Here is a 19,258-nt window from a genome sequence, read left to right on the forward strand (position 1 = left end):
GGGTACTCCAGACCGTGCCCCCGGGACGATTCTTATCATTTTTTGTTTTTTCACGTTGCAAATTCACTATAGGGCCCGTGAAATATCTGATGCGGAAGGAGGAGATGCTACCCTAGGAGCTCAAAACTCCTAGCTAGGGGCCCTGCTGCAGGATGAGGTGTCATTTTTAAGCCCCCCCCCCCCGCCCTACGAGCTCAGTTTTTTAAGTCTTTGCTCATACACTTTTATAATAATCACCGACCGTTTAGGACACCCAGATTGATTTGGTGCCGAAGCCTGTTCTTCATAAGTGTAGGCTCTGGGAAAATACAAATTTTTTGGGTCCCTTGCCCTCCCTCTCCCAAAGCTGACCAAAAATTTGAAAAAAATTTAATTTTCGGTTTAAAAAAAAAAATTAACCCTTTAAACGGCAATCTGAGAAATCACTAAACCTCCCTTTCAATAGTGACGTACATTGAAGGCCGTCTCAACAGCATCATGCCCCCTTCCCCGGGAGAAATGTTCTCAGATCACCTAACTGGAAACACCAACCTATAAATTTACATACTTTATTACTTACGATAATAATTGTGTCAGATCTTAGTTATCAGGGCCGGACTTAGGCAGGTGTGAAGTATGCGGCCGCAACCGGGCCGCTAAATTTTTGGGACCCACAAAATGGGATAAGAATATTTTGATTACATTTTTTAGACTTCAACTTCTAAAGCAAGAGTATCCAGTTGAGGCCCTTTGTAGGCAATCGGTTTTCCAGCCCCGACCGCCCCCAACCTTTAAGTGCCTGGAGGGCACACTTGGAATTTTTTTGCTGGGCAGCGGAACACAATTGCCTATATTTATTGCCGAATGACTTTTTCTATGACCATCAAATAATAGTTTGATAGTCATTCTCGGGGTCGATCCCCAGGATTTCGAACCTGCCAGGCACCAGGGTATCCATGGATACTGGGGGTATTGGGGAAACTCCTGTTCAGAGGGCCGCAAATCTTTTTTTCACACCGGGCCGCAAAATACTTAAGCCCGTCCCCTGTTTGTTATCAAGGATGGTGGGGGGGGGGGGGAGTGGATTGTTGTAGCTCTAGCTTGATACAAATCCCGTTATTTTTTTTTCTAAAATGCAAATTTACCATGGAGAGGACAGTGAAAAAGCTTTGCCCTTGTTCCCAGCTTTAGGACGGGGTTTACGAATGATAGCCTCTTTGCACCTGAGGGCTCCCCGAATCACGCCTGTCTCAACGCATGGGGCCCAGGGCTTTAAGTAGGATTTTTTTTTGGGGGGGGGGGAGAAAACATGATTTTGCACCCCTCAACCACTGAAATTGAATGATTATATATAACAGTATTTTGTTTTTTTATTTTTCTAAAATTTTCCACCCGGGTTAATAGAGGTCATTAATCTAAGAACATTTTCCTGCTTACAGGTACAGCCGTACTGAGCAGGAGCATTCATGAAAATATTTTTACATGCCATAAGCTTATATTCTGGGGGATGGGGATTTTCTTCTTAGTGCCGTCTTAATGCATGGACCCACTCGGGCACGGCCCGGAGCCTGAAGAGAAGAGGGGTAAAAATGAGACCTGGTTGAAAAAATTTTCAGAGTAAGCATGTAAACTTGCTGTGCGGAGACTCCGAAAAAATCACTTGGCCCGGGGGCTGATGATGCTCTTAGATGGCCTGGGGTTCGAAACCCCATCGTCAGAGGTCTGTTTCTCTTAATTTTGGTTCGGCCCCCCCCCCCTTATAAACATTGTTTTTTAAACAGAGGGGTAGCCCCGTCCGCCCATGCGAGAAAGGCCCCCCCCCCTTATGGCCAGGGCGAGCACGCATTTTGGCATCCCCTTGATATGGGCGGAGATACGGGGAGGGGGGCATTGCGCTCCCCCCCCCTCAGCATCAAAGGTGAAGTCGACAGATCTAATGCATATATGTATAGATGAATCGACATCATCATCATCTTTCTACTCCAGCAATAATGACCGCGCCTCCCCCTGACTTCCAAGTCTATCTCCGCCTATGCCCCTTGTAATGTTGAAGGAGAGATTAAAGGGTGAAATTTGCGCCCCTTCTGATCTGGCACCTAGGCCACAAGATCAAGGCCGTCTTAAGAGCATCATATGGGCCAAGTGATTTTTCTGAGTCTCCGGCTAAGCAAATTTATATGCTTACTTTGGAAAATTTAACCAGATCTTATTTGCGGGATGCCCGCCCCCCCTCTTTTCTTGGCCTCGGGTAGGCCCGTGCGTTATGACGGCATTGCCACAAGACCCCCCCCCCCCCAGTTGTGGGAGGAGGCGGAGATAGACTTGGAAGTCTGGGGGGCACGGTCATTATTGCTGGGGGGCGTTGTGAGGTCAATTCATATATACACATATACATTATATCAGTCGAATCAACCTTTGACGCTGGCCCCCCACCCCACCTGTATCTCCGCCTATGGTCTACTGAACCAAAAATTAAACCTGGATATGACGAGATATTATTTCAATTCTCACCTGATATAGGATGATATTTTTGGCTTCAAACCACGTGAGATCGTGCCAACGAAACGCTTCATTTGGTTTTGCAATTGTACGGAAATCGCGCTTTTATTTTTCAAATGATACAGACGACCTTGACCAATAAGACAACCTGAACCTCTGAAACAATTGGTCTGGAGAATTTTTTTTCATGAGCTGCTGCTATCTATTGTCGTATTACAAAAATTACATTATGAAATGAAAGTCCTGTGATTGACAATAGATGGAAGTACAGTGCAGGTAAATCTGTTTTTGTTTGTTCCAGAGGTATTTTAGCTGTACATGGATAGATGGCGTCGCATTTTCCTATGGAATCCGATGTATAACACGTGCAGTAAAAATCTCGCTACAAAATGATGCTCGCTATAACGATAAATATCCTACAACGATATTTTTTCTTGGTCCGCAGAGTATCGTTATATCGATGTTTCACATTAGCTGATTTATAAAATGATAATTATTGCAATGTAAAAAGAATTGCTGTTCAAATTATTGCGAGTACGGTAAAACCTCTTTTAAAAGGCACCCCTCAAATGCGGTCACCCCTCTTTTACGGCCAAATAATAATTTCCCCATCGTATAATAAAATTATGCATTTCGAAGAGACGTGAAAGTCTGGGGGGGGGGGGCACGATGATGATGATGATGTCAATCGGCAATAAATTGTAGGCCCCGGTCTAACTAACTCTCGTGTGCAGAAAATGACCGTGATGCGACAAATATGATCAAATAGGAATAATGCTAGGTAACCTGGAATTCCTTTATAACGAAATTTCGTTTTAACGAAGTAATTGTTCCGGTCTCTTGGCGTTCATTATAACGGGATTCGACGGTATACACACATATATACATTAGAAAGGGTCCGCCTTTGATGCTGGGGACCCCCCCCCCATAGGCGGTGATAGACTTGAAAGTCGGGGGGGGGTCATTATTACTGGGGGGGGGGGGGAAGGCACGATGATGATGATGATGATGATGATGTCAATTCATATACATATATACATTAGATCAGTCAACTCCACCTACCTTTGACGCTGGCCTCTGCCCATGGACCCTCATGATCCTCCCTATATCTCCGCCCGTGTTACGGACGAATTTTTTTGTCCCACTGGTGGTCGCAAAAAAGAGGTTTTATTGTACATTTAAAATTTTTCTTCTGCTCTTTGCTAACACTTTGCTTTTGTTTCACGGAGAAATAAATTTAATTTAATAGAAATGTTTAAATAAAAATTATAATGTATTATTGTAATTGCAATACTGATACTGTATTACAAGATATACGGAAGACTGGATGTTGTGAAGATATTTATTATTTGAGATGTTAATTTTTTAAGGAAGGATATCTTGTATTAACAAGTGAAGAGCGACATTCATGTCATATGATACTGTATTGTTCTAAAGTATATTAATACTGTACAATTTCGCATGGGAAATTGGAGATATTCGTTCACTCTGCAATCGGAAAAACAGCGAATTCGTTCAAGAACACAATTTTTAAATTTGAATCTAAAAAAGAGGGGGGTTGGGGAGACGTCTTTAATGCTAGTACGTGATGTGTCCGCTGCTACACTATTCAAATACGGAAAATACCTCTCTTTTGCAGTCGCCGGTGGGACAAAAAATTTCATCCGAAAAAGAGGGGGGGGGGGGGTGACCGTTAATCAGAGGTTTGGAATGCATACTTTTATTATATGAGGGAAAATTATTATTTTCCGTAAAAGAGGTGACCGCATCTGAGGGATGTTCCTTAAGAGAGGTTTTACTGTACCGAGAGTTGGTATCGAATATGAAGAAATGCAGAGACGGACATCCTGAATGATAAAAATCATCATAAGTAAAAGAAAAAAATTCGCCGCCCCGAGCTGCAGCTCACTTAGCCCCTCGTCCCTATAAATACGCCTCTGTTCTAGGGTCATCTTGTCATTCTTTTGTTCTCTTACATACTTGCACGCTCCCTAGGTCTTTCTTTTGGACATATACACACTCTCTAGGTCTTTCTTTTGGACATATACACACTCTCTAGGCCACGTCTTTCGATCACTCACGGACCTGGTCCCTCACTCTCTAGGTCACACTTTTGGTCATTTACATGGAAGCACACAAGGTCACACTTTTGGTCATTCACATGGTTGTGGTTGCACACGTTCTAGTTCATTCACATGGTTGTGGTTGCACACATTCTAGGTCACTCTTTTGGTCATTCACTAACCTGGTCCCTCACTGTCTAGATTACTCTTTTGGTCATTCAAATGGTTGCACACGCTCTAAGTCACTCTTTTGGTCCTTCATATGGTTGCACTCGCTCTATGTCACTCTTTTGGTGTTTCGCAGGATGACGCACAATCTATGTCTTTTGGGTCATTTCCATACTTGCGCACATGTTCTAGGTCACTATTTTTAACATTCCCATACGCATGCTCTAGGTTATTCTTTTGCTCATTCCTATACTTGCACACTCACTAGGTCACTCTTTTGGTCACTTACGTGCTTGCAAACAGTCATCGTTCGCTCATATGCTTGCTAACTCTTTAGGTCCTTGACTTTCTAGACTGAGACGAATTTATGGTTTTATCACCTGTGAGCTATATAAATTTTGCGAAAATTCCTCTTGCCACCCTTTAAGTGCTAAAGCATCCCCTCCACCTCCTGTAAATAAGCCACTTTATGGAAAAAGTACAGTACTACAGGAATCAAATATCGTTTTATAACGATTGTGAAATTTTCCTCTTCCACCTGCTCCAGATTTGTATCCTATCCGAACACGGAGTACTGCGTAAGCTAATGGTGATGGGGGGAGGAGAGATAATAGGCTTTAAGCTCAGCCAAGTATTTGGAGTGACTGGCTGACAGACATCTAACATTTGCTGGCACGTACAAGATTCCGTACGATTGTAAAGATGGTCTGTATAGGCTTATAACGACGATGAAGGTGCAAAAAAACCATGTCTTAACAATGGTCGATGTAGTTATCTTACCGTGCCAAGAATTTCACCAATCTAAACCGGTTAAATCACGGAGAATTTATTTTCAAACCTGCCAATGATTTTAACGGGAAACGAATGAATGCCTCAGAGAACTGAACAAAACTTGGCACCATTTCTACACTCTTAAAGTGAAGCCAAGGAAGATCATTTCAAACAATGAGAAACCAAATAACCTAAAAAATGTTCTCATTATTCAACGGTGGTTATCGATTTTCGTGCGCGATCCTCATACTGCATTACCATTGAAACCTGTCCAAGATGCAGATTTACCCCGTCGCTTACAAGCTATTGGCAAGAAATTCGAATGATCTGTATTTGACAAATCGGCGGTAAATATGGTAACCTTGTCCTAATTAACCGCTTGTTAGAAAAAGGAAAAGAAAGAGAAGAGAGGAAAAGTATAAGAAAATTAAGGAGATAAAAAACAAATGTAAGGAAAACACACATGCACCTCGTCCATATTCCTCTGCGGAACCTCTATCTGTTTGGTGACTATGGGTTTGCATATTGGACATTCATAATATCCTCCAAAATGCTGGAAAACATTTTCTACACAACAATGCAGTAATTTTTATAATATAAGTAGTATTTACATATTTTTCATATAGATTTTTTTTAAACCCTTATAGTGGCAATCCCGAGATATCTCGTCAAACTTAGTCTGCTTTATTTCAGTCATCCCGAAATATCTCGGGTTCTAAAAATTCTTTGAAGTTATTTTTACAGGCAAACGTTTCCTATCCCTTCCCCAAACGATCAACTGCCAGTGGGTGGCGTCACCTTTTGTTTAAAGTTAGGTAAGAGAAAGAGAGACCAAAAAAAGTATTTCTCTTCCTGGAAAGCCACACACTCCATGGTAGGTGTCTTTGTATCATAGTGAGGGAAATGAAAGAGATGGGCGGAATCAACTTTCTTGATTTATCGTTGGGGGTGGGGGAGCATTTATCAGCTCGCAATCGGGAAAAAAATTCTTGAAAATAGGTGACAATTTGTAAAAGGTTTTGTGGTTTCCAATGTGGCAGTTACACAGGGTTAAAATGACAATTTCTTTAGAGACCACCAGAAATTTTGTGATATTTGTTATAAATAAAGTGTAAATTATTATAAATAACCGAACATTAGTAAGCATGTATGATTATTGATGTAAAATGTAAGCGATAAGAGGAAAAAAATCCAAAACGATAAGTTAAAAACAGAGAAATTTTTTCCCACTAGATTAGCAAAATAATATACTGTGCGGTAGTTGATCCCAGTGCGGTAGGTGATGTTATTGCATAGTGAATGTTAAGATGAAAGCCAGAGTTTTCATTTTACATTTTTATTTTCAAAAACTACTTGTTTTAGGTTTTCTTGGTGGGGGAGGGGGTTTTCTTTCTTGGGTTACGTAGACGAAAGATACAATTTATTTTTAGTCTATGAGGGGCTACAACGAACAATTGACGCTTTCGTTATCTTCTGAGTGATGTAATAAGCACAGTGTACAACGAGTGCGGTAGTGTGTCCCAATATCATGATGAAGAAGACGCCCGAAAGGTCCCGCATGTTCAAGGGGCGAAAAGCACCTTCGTCCTCTTCGTCGCATTCAGGTTGACCATCTATTGATATGTTGTTCGGTCTCCTGGATTCATAATGTCCGTAGAACAGTTCTTCGTCCAACCACTTTTTGAAGAGACCTGCCGAAGTCAAGCGATGTATCCTACGTAAAAGAATATAATGTGAAATCTAACAGTCGCATTTGATATAGAGTTTACAAAATTCATATGAAAGTTTTCTTGTATACAAATACAAAATCAGAAGCCACAACAGGCGAATTTCCCAACGAAGTGGCCCAATAGCGATAAATCGGGTGACAACGACGACAAAACTGAAATAAACTGTCCATGAAAATATGGTTGTCATTCAAGTAAAGATAGCTTCTCGATTATATACTCCTACTCCTACCCAGCTTATCATATTTCCTCTTGAAGGTGTACATCGTGGGAAATTCACGACAACCGAAGGTAAGCTATTCCATGCATTAACAACCCTATTAAAAAAAACTTCCCATAACCAGAGCTGTCTCAAGAGAATCATGCCATGCAATCTCTTGCCAAGTGACTTCTCTGATGCAATTACCAGAGAAATTTTCGAAAATTTCAACCATATCTCATTTTTGTGAGGCCTCCTTTTCTCTTGAGTTCCATGCCTTAAGACAGCACTGCCCATGATACAACAACCTAGAATTATCCTATTACTAATCGAAACTGGCGTGGTATCGCCGAGTCGAAGCATATGAAAGACGGCGTAACTAATATTTCATGGTCCATTAGATTGATTCCATTGAAAATCTTGAATATTTCGATCATATCCCCATGAAACCTACGTTATTCCAAAAAATAAAATAACCCCCCCCCCCAAAAAAAAAAAATAATAATGAAAATAAATAAAACAAACACACACACACATATTCACAGTGAATCAAGTCTCTCTTCATAATTCAAGCCTTGCATACCTTGGGCCAGTTCGCTTCTCCTTAGAGCTCGACCTAGTGGCCATGGGCTTCGAAGCCACCATATCGACATAAGGCTTAGTGCGGACGCCCGATCAACATAGCAATACTGGCGTTTAGAACTCCCAACCTCAAGCCACATAGCCTTGCATACTCAGTTGTAGTGGCTCTTCTTTGCACTCCTTCAACTAAGTCTATATCTTTTGAAGATAGGGTCTGTAGAATCGTACGTAGTAAATCGTCCTTATAAGACAAAAATCTTTCACTTCTGATGATATAGGTTATGATTATCCTACTTCAGCATAATTATGATCACTCACTAAGGCATGCACTACCAACTATTTTACGTGGCACAACTTTGGAGAGAATATAGAGAATATATCAACTTCAATAAGCACCCTTGCTCAATCTAGAGCAGCGGTTCTCAACCGGTGCTCCGTGTGCACTTCCAAGGGGCACTGTGGCCACTCGAGGAGAGAAAAAAAAATCATTAAATGTGAAAAAAATAATAATTATAAATATTTTTAAATAATGAAAATAAATCAGTTACTTTGATGAATAAATAAAAAATAGGCCTACGGGGCTCCGCCATAGAAATTATATACTAAAAAGTGCTCCGCGAGTGAAAAAAGGTTGAGAACCGCTGATCTAGAGCATAGCCTCCCCAAACTTTTTGTTCCACCGCCCACTTCTTCAAAAAAATATTTTTCTCTAATCGCCCCCAACTCAAGTGAACCGATAGGATCCTATGTTATACTCGTAGCTTTTATAGCCCCCTTCCCCGGACCATTACAAAGAGTCACCCATCGGGAGGTGATATGACCCACTTCAGGAAAGACTGATCTAGAGGAACTCGCTGGTTGGGAACCACAGGCATATTCAGGAGTGGTTTGAGACAAAATTCTCACTCGTACGATAAATTTCTTTGGTACCCCCTCCGGCCTATAAACCGCGCTATTAAAATGATCCAGGAAATTCGCAGATTTGTATACGTCTTGCGAATGTATAAAAAAAATAATGTTTTGACTACGTCTGTCATCTGTCAACAATAAAAATGGTCTGGCGAATTGTAAAGCTACGTTCTAACTAGGAAAAAAAAAGTTATTTAATTGTAATGACAGGCTGCGGAGCACTCACGTGAATTTTTCATTATGGAAATGATCCCCGAAAAGCATTCATAATAATGGCTTACAAGATATTGACTTGAGGCAAACAGCAGAAATCTTTATTCACGGCAGCTCCCGCAAACTGATTGAGCAGCGAATCCTTAGCCAGTAAGAGTCTCTTTGTCAGAGGACCTTTCGCAAGGACATTCAGTCTGATTATGTTTCTCGAGTACACAAGCGCCATCTTAATCTTATGTTTGGTGAAAACATTTCGCATATCGCTGTCACTGGAAGATTCTAGCACGAATTCTTGGTGTTGCTGTAGGTGGCGACCAAGCTCTCCGAGACTTCCGGTCTTTGCTGCCTGATAATGAAAATAATATTTTTATCACGGGCACAACTTCGTGAGATCGAAGTCCAAGAACATTTCACGCTACGAGTGACCGGCTATTCACATAAATACTTACCATCAAAGAGCTGTAATAAGACGATCCCTTGATAGTGGTGATGGCGTGTGTGCCAATTCGTAGAGCCCTGAATAATTTGTCGATTGTGTCGACAGGTTGTTCGTGGTTCACGAACATTAACCAGGACAGAATCAGACAACTGTAAATTTGCACAAGGAACAGCCTGAACAGAAGCCAAGGTGCCAACACCGTCTTCGCGTAGTTGCATCTTCGAAGGAGGGGTAATGCTAATGCTGCAATGAGAATAAATACGGTATAGTAGGAATTTATCATTTTTGAAACGATCTACAGGTAGATAAATACGGAATGTAGATACCATAATATGTAACCAAACCATAAACTTATTATTCTTCTGTACATCCAAATATAACTCCGTTATGCAATTTAGTAGCGAAATTGCTTTTAATATTAATTTTCTAAACCTATACCTTGGCCAGCGATCGATCCAAAAAACTGGAAAAACGTGTCTTCGATTGGTGTTCGACGGTGCTTCCGGAATCTACAAATCTTACCGTGAACTATGAAAAGGTAAGAATATAATATTGTGCAGAGTCCCACTAGAAGCCAAACCTAAAGGATGCAGAAGGAGTTATGGGTAAGATTGATAGACACTCTCAAATATTCCGATTATAGTATTATTAAATGGCATTTTTCTGGGAACCTTACGTTTCACCCCTACGCCAAGTAAAGACAAATCAAATCTTCAGTTTTAAGAAGGGAATAAGTCCAAATATATCAAGTTTTTGAGGAATCGAAAAAAACTGTATGATTGGTACATTAACTTCTTAAAAAAACCTTACACTATTTCAGTCATGTCTGCCTCTAGGGACTGTTTTTTTTTTTCCTTACCATTCACGTGTAGAGCGAAGCTTGAAGATACTTTGGAGTATGAAAAGTAATTTTGACATTTTCTGGGTCTTTATTTTCCCCTTTTTTAAAACTGACCATTCAATTAGAATGTTCAAGAAATTCGTATATTTTTGAATAAAATCTGTGTACATGTGCTGTGAGAAAGTCACCAAATGATTACAATTAAGAAAAAAGAAATAATTAGGGAGACAGAGGTAAAATAATGATTGTGTTATGCATTTAAATGCACAGGGTAAGTCAAAATGAAATGATTGCAAATGTCAACTTTCTCTTGAAGATTAATGCGCAGTTCGAAAATACAGGACGAAGAATCAATTTTTTTCTCCATCAGGACTTTCTTTTTATACACCATTTGCCTGTGGGCTTATGATTCTCTTAAGATGGCCCTTGGGGATCGAATAAATGATATATATAACAGGGAAATTACTTCATCATCGTGGCTTGATACGTATATCACGGAACTCTGTCGTAACACATTTGGTGATCTGAATTTTATTTCATTCAGACTTACTTGCCAACTGAAAGGCCAAGCGAAGACGAATGTTTTAGCGATTATGGCGGGTTTGGTTGTAACGAAAGTGACGTCATCTGGCAAATATGGATACGTGAATTTTCCGTCAGTCCACCTTTCGTAAGTAAGATCCAAGGAATTCATCGCCATATCAACTTCCTGCATCAACAGAAATTTAAAGTAAATAAACAGAATAATGGTTAAAAGTCAACGAAAACTCGTTAAGAAGTCTCCTAGTGTTGAAATTGCAAAAAACAGATAACAAACCCACTGATCTTTGTTTTGGTAACACAGTATTGTATGCCATCTGACCATGAGTATCCGTTCACCCTTAAAATTCAGTGGATCTGATACGTATAGGATATGCGGCTATTTTTCCCAATATGATCCCAAACTCTCAACCTTTTAGTTCGTGTACATGACATTTTGAACACAGCCCACATTGTGACATTAGTATCCGCTCTTTTGCAGCTACGTTCCATTAATTGATGGACAGCTTTGGTAACAGTACAGGATTGACCAACCCGTTAAGTACTATGTGGGTGGGTAACATGAATCACATTGAGGTGTCCGATTACTCATGATAAGATACCGTTATTGAAACCACCTCCTATAACTACAGATGGCGTTGATGAAACTCACCTTCCTCCACGTCATTCCGAAGATTCCTGTCCAATTTCCATCATCGGTCTTCATTCCCCACTGGTTGTCCTCAGGTAATACTATTTCGTATCTAATAGTGAATAAATTATACTAGAATTCACAGCTTCGAGTTTACTCTATCTTACACACGCATGCTCACGCGCACAAATCATTATACATCGTCTGTAAAAGAAATTTTGAGGCTGGAAACCTGTAGAAAATATACAAGTCGGTCGATTGACCGAAAAGTGGAGAACATTTCGAAAATTAAGTTATTAATTAAATAATGCTGTTATTAAATGGGGTTTTCATAAAAATTACTGGGATAAAGCAGGATTTCGTGTGCATGAGATGAAATTGTATTGCTTGAATAGTCAATAATTTCCGAACACCGGATTGCATAACATTTAAATTTTCAGTCATAGAAATTTTTGCACAAATGATGTATACACGAGACTTCACTGTATGCTGTAAACAGCAGAACATATTAGAAAAACATTACTCGTACACTTCTATAATACATACAAGATTGTTTTTTAATATATTCAAGACTAATTTGTATCTCCATCTTCTAAGAGCTTCTTCTTCTTGATCATATTTGGTGGTAAAGAAATTGTATAAAGTAGATTGAATATTTCGTAAAATTTCAACTTTTTCCTCTTTGTTTTTTGGAAATACAAATTACAGTCATACTGTACATTTTGGCTTTCCAGCTTTGGCATTTCATGAACTGCGCTCGCAAATTTCTAGGATGTTCTAATATTTTGAAATAAACGTGCATATTTCACCATAATATGAGGGGATTAAAGTCAGAATGGTGTAGGCCGCATTTTCAACAATTCTGACTCAAATCTAGAAATGCAATCTCTAAGTACGAAAGTAAGTTGAAAAAAAAAAATTAACTAGTAAGTCTCAGCTTCAATAGTTCGCCACTAAATTGTGAAACCATAAAGTTTTTAACACGGGACTCGAAAAAAACTCTGTTTCTCAAAATGAGAATCAATTGACATACCATATTCCTCCCCATATTAGCCGGCATGCCGAAAAATTCGAGTCACAGATTCTGGAAAATTCTTAAATATATTTATTGTAAAAATCCATTGAATCGGCTGAATCATAGCCCACTAAACAATTGAATGTCTAGTCGGCCGTGGCTGAATGCATACTGTGATCCTTATTAAACCTTGCTTTTCCCTCATGCCATGAACGGACTAGACCCAACATTCAAAAAGCTGGTGTCCCTCGAGTTTCACAACATGCCTGCTAATTCAAGGGTATAAGGGGGGGGGGTATTCCATTCTCTGACTTTAACCCCCCCCCCTCCCCCATATGTATCCAACATCGGTGCTCGTAATTCACGATAAAATATCATGATAAAATTCAATGAAAAAATTAACATTAGTTGTTAAGGGGCTCAGTTCCCTCGCGATATCAGAAAATACCCTTGTTTCCAGGGTAGTCTTCTTTCCCAGTTTTTCTACGCACTTTTTTCAGCTGCTGACTAGGGTTAGAGATTCTAGTATATAACTTAATTCTAGTATATAACTTCAAAAAAAAAAAAAGCCTCTCCTTAATCTCCAACATCGCTCCGTATTTATAGAATGAGATTATTCCGGAATATTTCGCCATTATTATCCACAGCTTCAGGCAAAATAACGGTTAAGGATTAAAACTAAAGGGAGGCTAAAAATTGGATTTTCGTAGGTTGAACGTTTCATTATTAATGAGATTATTCTATTCGTATTCGGTGGCGAAATACGATGCTTGGACGTGTGCCAAATACAGTAAAGGAAAAAAAAAACATCAATATATTTGTTCCAGATATGTTTATCTATTCATATATCGATCGGCCAACACGATTGGTCTTTCCATAACAATTTTTTAGTCCCCCCTGAACAATTAGGAAATTTGTATTTTAAAAAAAAGGAATTAAAAAAAAATTTAAATTGAAACACGTTTTGTTTTTTTAGGTAATTCAATTAAAGAAATTTTCCCCAATAACCAAAATTCATTTCCTTTAAAGTTTTTGAAAATTTTTGTCATCAGGATTTCTCTGGAAAATTTAAAGAGAATTGTTATTTTTCTTTCTCTTCCTCACCTGCCTAATTAAATATTCTCGAAATTAATTAAATTTCGCGCGTTAAATTTAATTAAACGCGCAGCTATTTATTGATTTATCTACTCTCGGCGTTGAAGGGGGAAAAATCCTTTATCAAATAAAACTCATCACATTTATTAGATCCAGACAGTATCTTTCTAAAAGAATTCGTTACACAATACTTGAATCCCAGATATTTGGACATAACATCCAGGAACTTGGATTCTATTCCACCCGTTGGTATCCATGACTTATTATCCGTTGATCGGCCAAGCTCCATGTAATTGTCGAACTGGAATTAAAAAAAAAAAAAAATGTTTATTTTTCGGATTTTTTTCTAGCATTTTAAATTGGATGAATTATTAAAAATGAAATGTTACACTACACAATACAGTATTTATGAGGACGGAAATGTATTACTATCAATTTTTCTTGTACAATTCCATCGGTATTTATTTATTTATACAATATTGCTTGACCAAAGTCCTTCACAATAGTTTTAGATTTTTGTGCTTTATACCATAATAAAATTGCTGTCAGTAACCCCAGGGCCGTCCTAACGCATGGGCAGAGCCACATTTACGGTTTTACCGGCTGTGGGCTACATGAATTTTGCCACCCTTCTCCCATTTAAGTCTAAATTTCTTTATTACTCTTTCCTCGAATTCGCTACCCTGTACGGCCCCCTTGGCCTACCCTACTCCTGCATGTACATCTGTGCCTTCAAGTCACGCTTTTGGTCCCTACCATGCTCTTACACTCTCTAAGTCACTCTTTTAGTCTGTAGAGAATGTTTTAGTCGCTTGTCCCTGATAATCGTCATATTGACAGCCGTTAGCACGAACGTGCGCGCAGTTTTTTAATGATAAATTTCTAGTTTAAATGCTTATTTTATCTGCTTTAGAAGGTGTTGGAACAGCAGATCAGCTCCAGCTCTCACACGAGATAAATCCACGTCGTCTTTCTCTCTCTTAATCTCATGTAAATATGTACCTCTGTAAATATCTTTAATAACCTCATAATTGAATGTATCATGTATTTCATATCAAGTCGCATCAATACGGAGTCAGATGCGCTACAGTCGCCTTAGCAAGTCATTCGCATGCTTGCACACTGTTTTGGTCACTCACATACTTGCACACGCTCTAGGTCACTCTTTTGGTCATTGCACACGTTCTAGGTTGCTCTTTTGGTCGATCAATGAGACGATTCCTTGTTTTGTAGCTCACTTTTTTGATCATTTACAATTTTACACCTGCTGTAGGTCATTACTTTGGCCCTTCACATGCTTGTTGACTCTCTAAGTTCCTCTTTTGTCCACTCAAGTGCTTGTAATTTCCTGTAGGTCACCCTTTTGGTCACTTCCTGACCCTTACTGTCTCAGCAGCAGGGTCGAGCATCAAGGTTCCTGGGCAAAGTGATATTTTTGAGGCCCTACCTGGCTAGAAATTCTTGTCCTTACTAATTCACGTTTACTCTCGTAACTTTTAACCAGATCTCATTTTAACGAAGCCCCGGTCCGTGCCAGGGTAGGCCCATACGATAAGACGACACTGCTCGGCAGAGGAAGATTTATAGGTTATTCAATATGTTACACAAATTTTGCTACCCTTCTCCCATTCTACTAAGTTTCTCGGCCTCATTCCTCAAATCTGCCCTCCCTTGGGAACTTGCTGTCATTGCCGTCCGCTGAGGCCCCCCTCGTAAATATACCACTGCGCATGGGCCCACCCAGGCATGGCTAGGCTGCATATGGGGAACTCCATGATAATGGGAGCCATGACTATGATGACATCTGTGCTATGATTTTAAAAAGTATATAAATAGTAAGTTAGTTTTTCCAGCAAAGGTAGCGGAATCTAGGAATCATTCCATTCCCCCCCCCCCCCCATGAAGCGCAGAGGCGCCTACGTGAAGAAAACATTAGGGGGGGGCTGAAAGTCTTTGGTCGTCCCGTATATACGGGGCTCAAGTGCATACGCAGGAGATAGAGGGTGCATTACATTGTTTTTTTAGAAATTATTTGGGAGAGGGGGCTTAGCCCCTTACAGAATTTATTGGGGGGGGGGGGTCAAATGGCCTCAGCCCCTTGGTTCCAGCGCTTATGATGAAGCGAATCCTAAGCTGAGATCTTTGGAATGCAGCATTCCAATATTTTGCTCGGGTCCATCTAAAGTCAATTTATAATGTGTGTGTGTGTGTGTGTGTGCAAAGCAAAATAATAATAATAATATAATAATCAAAGGATTCGTCCTCAGCCTAGGAGCTAGAGCCGTGTCAGCACCCTTTTGTGGGCAGGGCTGTCTTAAGAGTATCATGGGCCTCCAAGGCCAAGTGGTTTTTCGGAGGCCCTAACTGGTAAATCCTAGAAATTTTCCACCAGATCTCATTTTTGTGATGGGCCCTCTTCTCTTGAGGCCCACGGGTCATGCCCGGGTGGGCCCATGCGTTAAGATGACACTGCCCAGAATATTACATTTGAATTCAAAAATAAAAACGTATGGAAATTCGTGAAATAGTATAAAAAAGTAGGACGTCTGGTAACCCTAATGCACACATGCAGGACTACATGCCTACGCAGGACTTTCTCGGAGGAGGGGGCAAAAAAAAAAAAAAGCCACAAAAATCTTGGGTTCGCCAGTGCAAACACGAATACTTGAAACGAATGTACGTTTTTCGAAAAGTGCTGCCATCTATTGTTCCGCTTGAAAGTGATGAGGTGAAAGACCAAAACTTCTATAACTATAAGTTTTGTGTCGTGGATCTGCCTGCAAATAACTTTTGAGTGTTTTAGATCAATGGGGGCCTTATCTTGAGCTATCTTGGCCTTATCTTGGGGTACTCCGGCTGGCTCTAAAAAATATATTGGGGGCGGGGGCAAGAATCCATAACTCTCCAACGCCAATGGCTTTTGTGAACAAGTATAAAAAATAATATCATAATATCAACTCATTCATAACGTCCAAATAACCCAAAATCTTTTTACCATAATGTTATAACTCTAATTCGCTTAATTCATTTATTCATTATTAATAATTATTCGAATATTCAATAATTACTAACATGCTCATTATTACGGTAAATATGATGAATGTGGTTGTCATGCACATGGCTACAACTAGTGGGGAGCAGGCGCGTCTGATGCCCGGGCACTAGAACAGAGTCGGCGAAACTTTCACCCTTTTACCTCTTCTTCAACATTATAGGGGGGGGGGGGCCTAAATTCATGCTTGCTCGGCTGACCGAGAATCTAGTTACGCCCCTTATTATGCATAATCGCCAAGCATTTTGGTAAGTTTCATAAATTTCTCCAAATTTATCACTTTTACTGGCTATTATGCATAGTACCCAAGCGTCTGTGGTAAATTTGGTAAGTACTAAAAAAATATCACTTTTACCGGTGATTATGCATAACACCCAAGGATCACTCATTGGTAAACATGATAAATCGTACTATATGATCTAGTACACAGGGTAATTCATACATGTATTGTACCATTACAACAGGGGGTACGATTGTAAAATTTGTTATATTGGGTTCCGTTTATATTCATCACACATACTAGACTCATTTGAAATTTTTTTCACATTTATAAAATTCGTGAATTACACTGGGGGTATTATGCATAATCACAGATAAAGGCTATAAATATCAAGTATTTATCAAATTCGCCAGTGACACTTGATTATTACTATATATAATCACCAGTGAAGGTGATAATGTTTCAGTATTTATAAAATTTGCAACGACGCTTGTGGATATTACGCATATTCACCGGTAAAAGTGTGATAAATTTATCAAACTTACCAACACGATTGGTAAGAATGGATAACAACCGGTCATTATGCACGATACCCGATTTATCACATTTACCGTAACATACATATTTTAATGTTCTTGCAGCTTTTGACCATTTAAATGCTCCTAAAATTGATTAAGAAGTCACGTATTCAACTGATTTAGTACAGGGTCTGCACTGCGAAGCCTGATTGGTCGAGTCATCAGATACGTCACGTGGAAGATTCCTATGTTTGGAAGAGCGGTTTGAAAGTTTTGTGAATGAAATAGATCAAAAGTTATGAATGAATTGACGTCACAGGTTACGTACTCATTGAGCAATTTTTATGAATGAACTCAGAAATTTATTAATGAATGGTATCAGTAGTTAGTTTCCATATATGGTATGTTTACGTTCGTAGTACTATGTATAGTATTACGAATGTAAACAAGAGAGGTCATTGGCCCTAAACATTCCATTTCATTCATTCATAAATTCCTGAATTCATTCATTTGCTCATGGGCATCGGACATTTCCCGCGTTTTCTGTTGCCAATAGTGACGTAACGAGTTTCCCTTCGAGTGTAAATTGTTCAATGCAGATCACACATGACAACAATGTAATCCGAATGGATTCTTGACAACGATGTTTTTAGGATAACTTTCTTAAAAGTAGTATCTTTCAACTATGTCATAGGTAACAATGCGAACTCAAACAATAGTCTCGGTAGGAAGGACTTTCCTTAAACAATGCTACTAACTCAATCAGAATATGTGGAATTTTCAAAAAATCGCATAAATTCAACTAATTGGAATATTTGAATGCGGTTTTCACTAAAATAGGCATCACGAAAAAATGTGTCGGAATAAACTAAATTTATATCTAATTTTTTTTCGAATTATTTTCATCTTGATATGATTTAGGAATGGTTTAGTATTCCAAAGTACCACCCCAGAGGCACTCGAATTTTTTTCCCCCCAACTGCATCATTAAATCAATAAATATTTTGAATACATTTGTTTCGTAACATGTAGACAACTACATCTTTATAGGCATTCCTTCAAGTTATTTTAGTTAATTTCTCTGAATTTTCCCTTTCAATTAAATGTGAATTAACTGTTGCATTATGACTCTTATGACATCCATATTTTTGTGGGCATTTTTTTTTCGATATTATTTTTTTTCATGTATTCACGTACTCTATTCATATTTTTATCTCTTTTTTTGAAATTTTTTTTCGAGCCAACTTGTTTGGCAGTTTGCCTGTGGTTGCTTCAGAATTTTCATTTGTATTTGAGTATTACCTTGATTTTTTAGAGTTGGATATTTTTATTCATTAAAATATAGCAATATTATTGGACTGTATTTCCATGGGATGTGTGTGTGTGTATCGTCATCCATACTAGTATTTGAAGTATTTGAAGTATTATTGATCAAGCTTACCTGGAAGGTTGCGATTCTCAGTTTTCTTTGAATCATCCTTAGCTAAGCAAAAAATGAAAGGCAAAAACAAAGACATATCAGACATGAACACAGAACATCATAGAATTTTCATCAAGTTATTTTATGATCTCTCGCTGAAATTTGTTGTATGTGTAAAAACATATTATATTTCTACTAAACCAACTTCGATGCCTTTTCTTAAGGGAGGAGAGATTAGAAAGAGAATTCGGATTAGAAATTATTTGGTTCATTTTTTGGTTTATTGTAGAAAGTTAAATTTTTCTTCGATGAGATAACTAAATTTCACACATTTTACGATTTTATTTTACTTTTACAAAAGAGGAACATTTGATCCA

General features: G+C 38.9%; 1 protein-coding gene and 1 long non-coding RNA gene across 2 annotated transcripts; both read right to left on the bottom strand.

Annotated features, from left to right (window-relative positions):
* Positions 1-6,900: 6,900 nt before the first annotated feature.
* On the bottom strand, positions 6,901-10,105 carry LOC149090192 (uncharacterized). The gene is made up of 4 exons (XM_089235791.1): positions 9,988-10,105; positions 9,560-9,792; positions 9,179-9,456; positions 6,901-7,194 (listed from the first exon to the last, which is right to left on the bottom strand). The coding sequence occupies exons 2-4, from the start codon at positions 9,674-9,676 to the stop codon at positions 6,912-6,914; spliced, it is 678 nt and encodes a 225-aa protein (XP_089091917.1). The 5' UTR covers positions 9,677-9,792; positions 9,988-10,105; the 3' UTR covers positions 6,901-6,911.
* Positions 10,106-13,756: 3,651 nt separating this feature from the next.
* On the bottom strand, positions 13,757-18,941 carry LOC149090193 (uncharacterized). The gene is made up of 2 exons (XR_016193547.1): positions 18,903-18,941; positions 13,757-13,972 (listed from the first exon to the last, which is right to left on the bottom strand). It is a non-coding gene; the product is annotated as an uncharacterized LOC149090193 (long non-coding RNA).
* Between the last annotated feature and the right edge of the window lie 317 nt (positions 18,942-19,258).

The sequence above is a fragment of the Pholcus phalangioides genome, unplaced genomic scaffold, assembly GCF_987345545.1.
Source record: "Pholcus phalangioides strain wild (caught in Gottingen) unplaced genomic scaffold, Ppha-v1.0 ptg000001l_1, whole genome shotgun sequence".
NCBI classification, from domain to species: Eukaryota; Metazoa; Arthropoda; class Arachnida; order Araneae; family Pholcidae; genus Pholcus; species Pholcus phalangioides.

What these genes read in the sequence shown, in the direction of transcription:
- LOC149090192 (XM_089235791.1), bottom strand. Translation starts at nt 9,676, where the DNA reads ATGTTCGTGAACCACGAACAACCTGTCGACACAATCGACAAATTATTC. An exon ending in CTTATTACAGCTCTTTGATG is followed by an intron (nt 9,457 to 9,559) that starts GTAAGTATTTAT and finishes TTTCATTATCAG; the next exon opens with GCAGCAAAGACCGGAAGTCT. An exon ending in TTGCCTCAAGTCAATATCTT is followed by an intron (nt 7,195 to 9,178) that starts GTAAGCCATTAT and finishes TCTTTTACGTAG; the next exon opens with GATACATCGCTTGACTTCGG.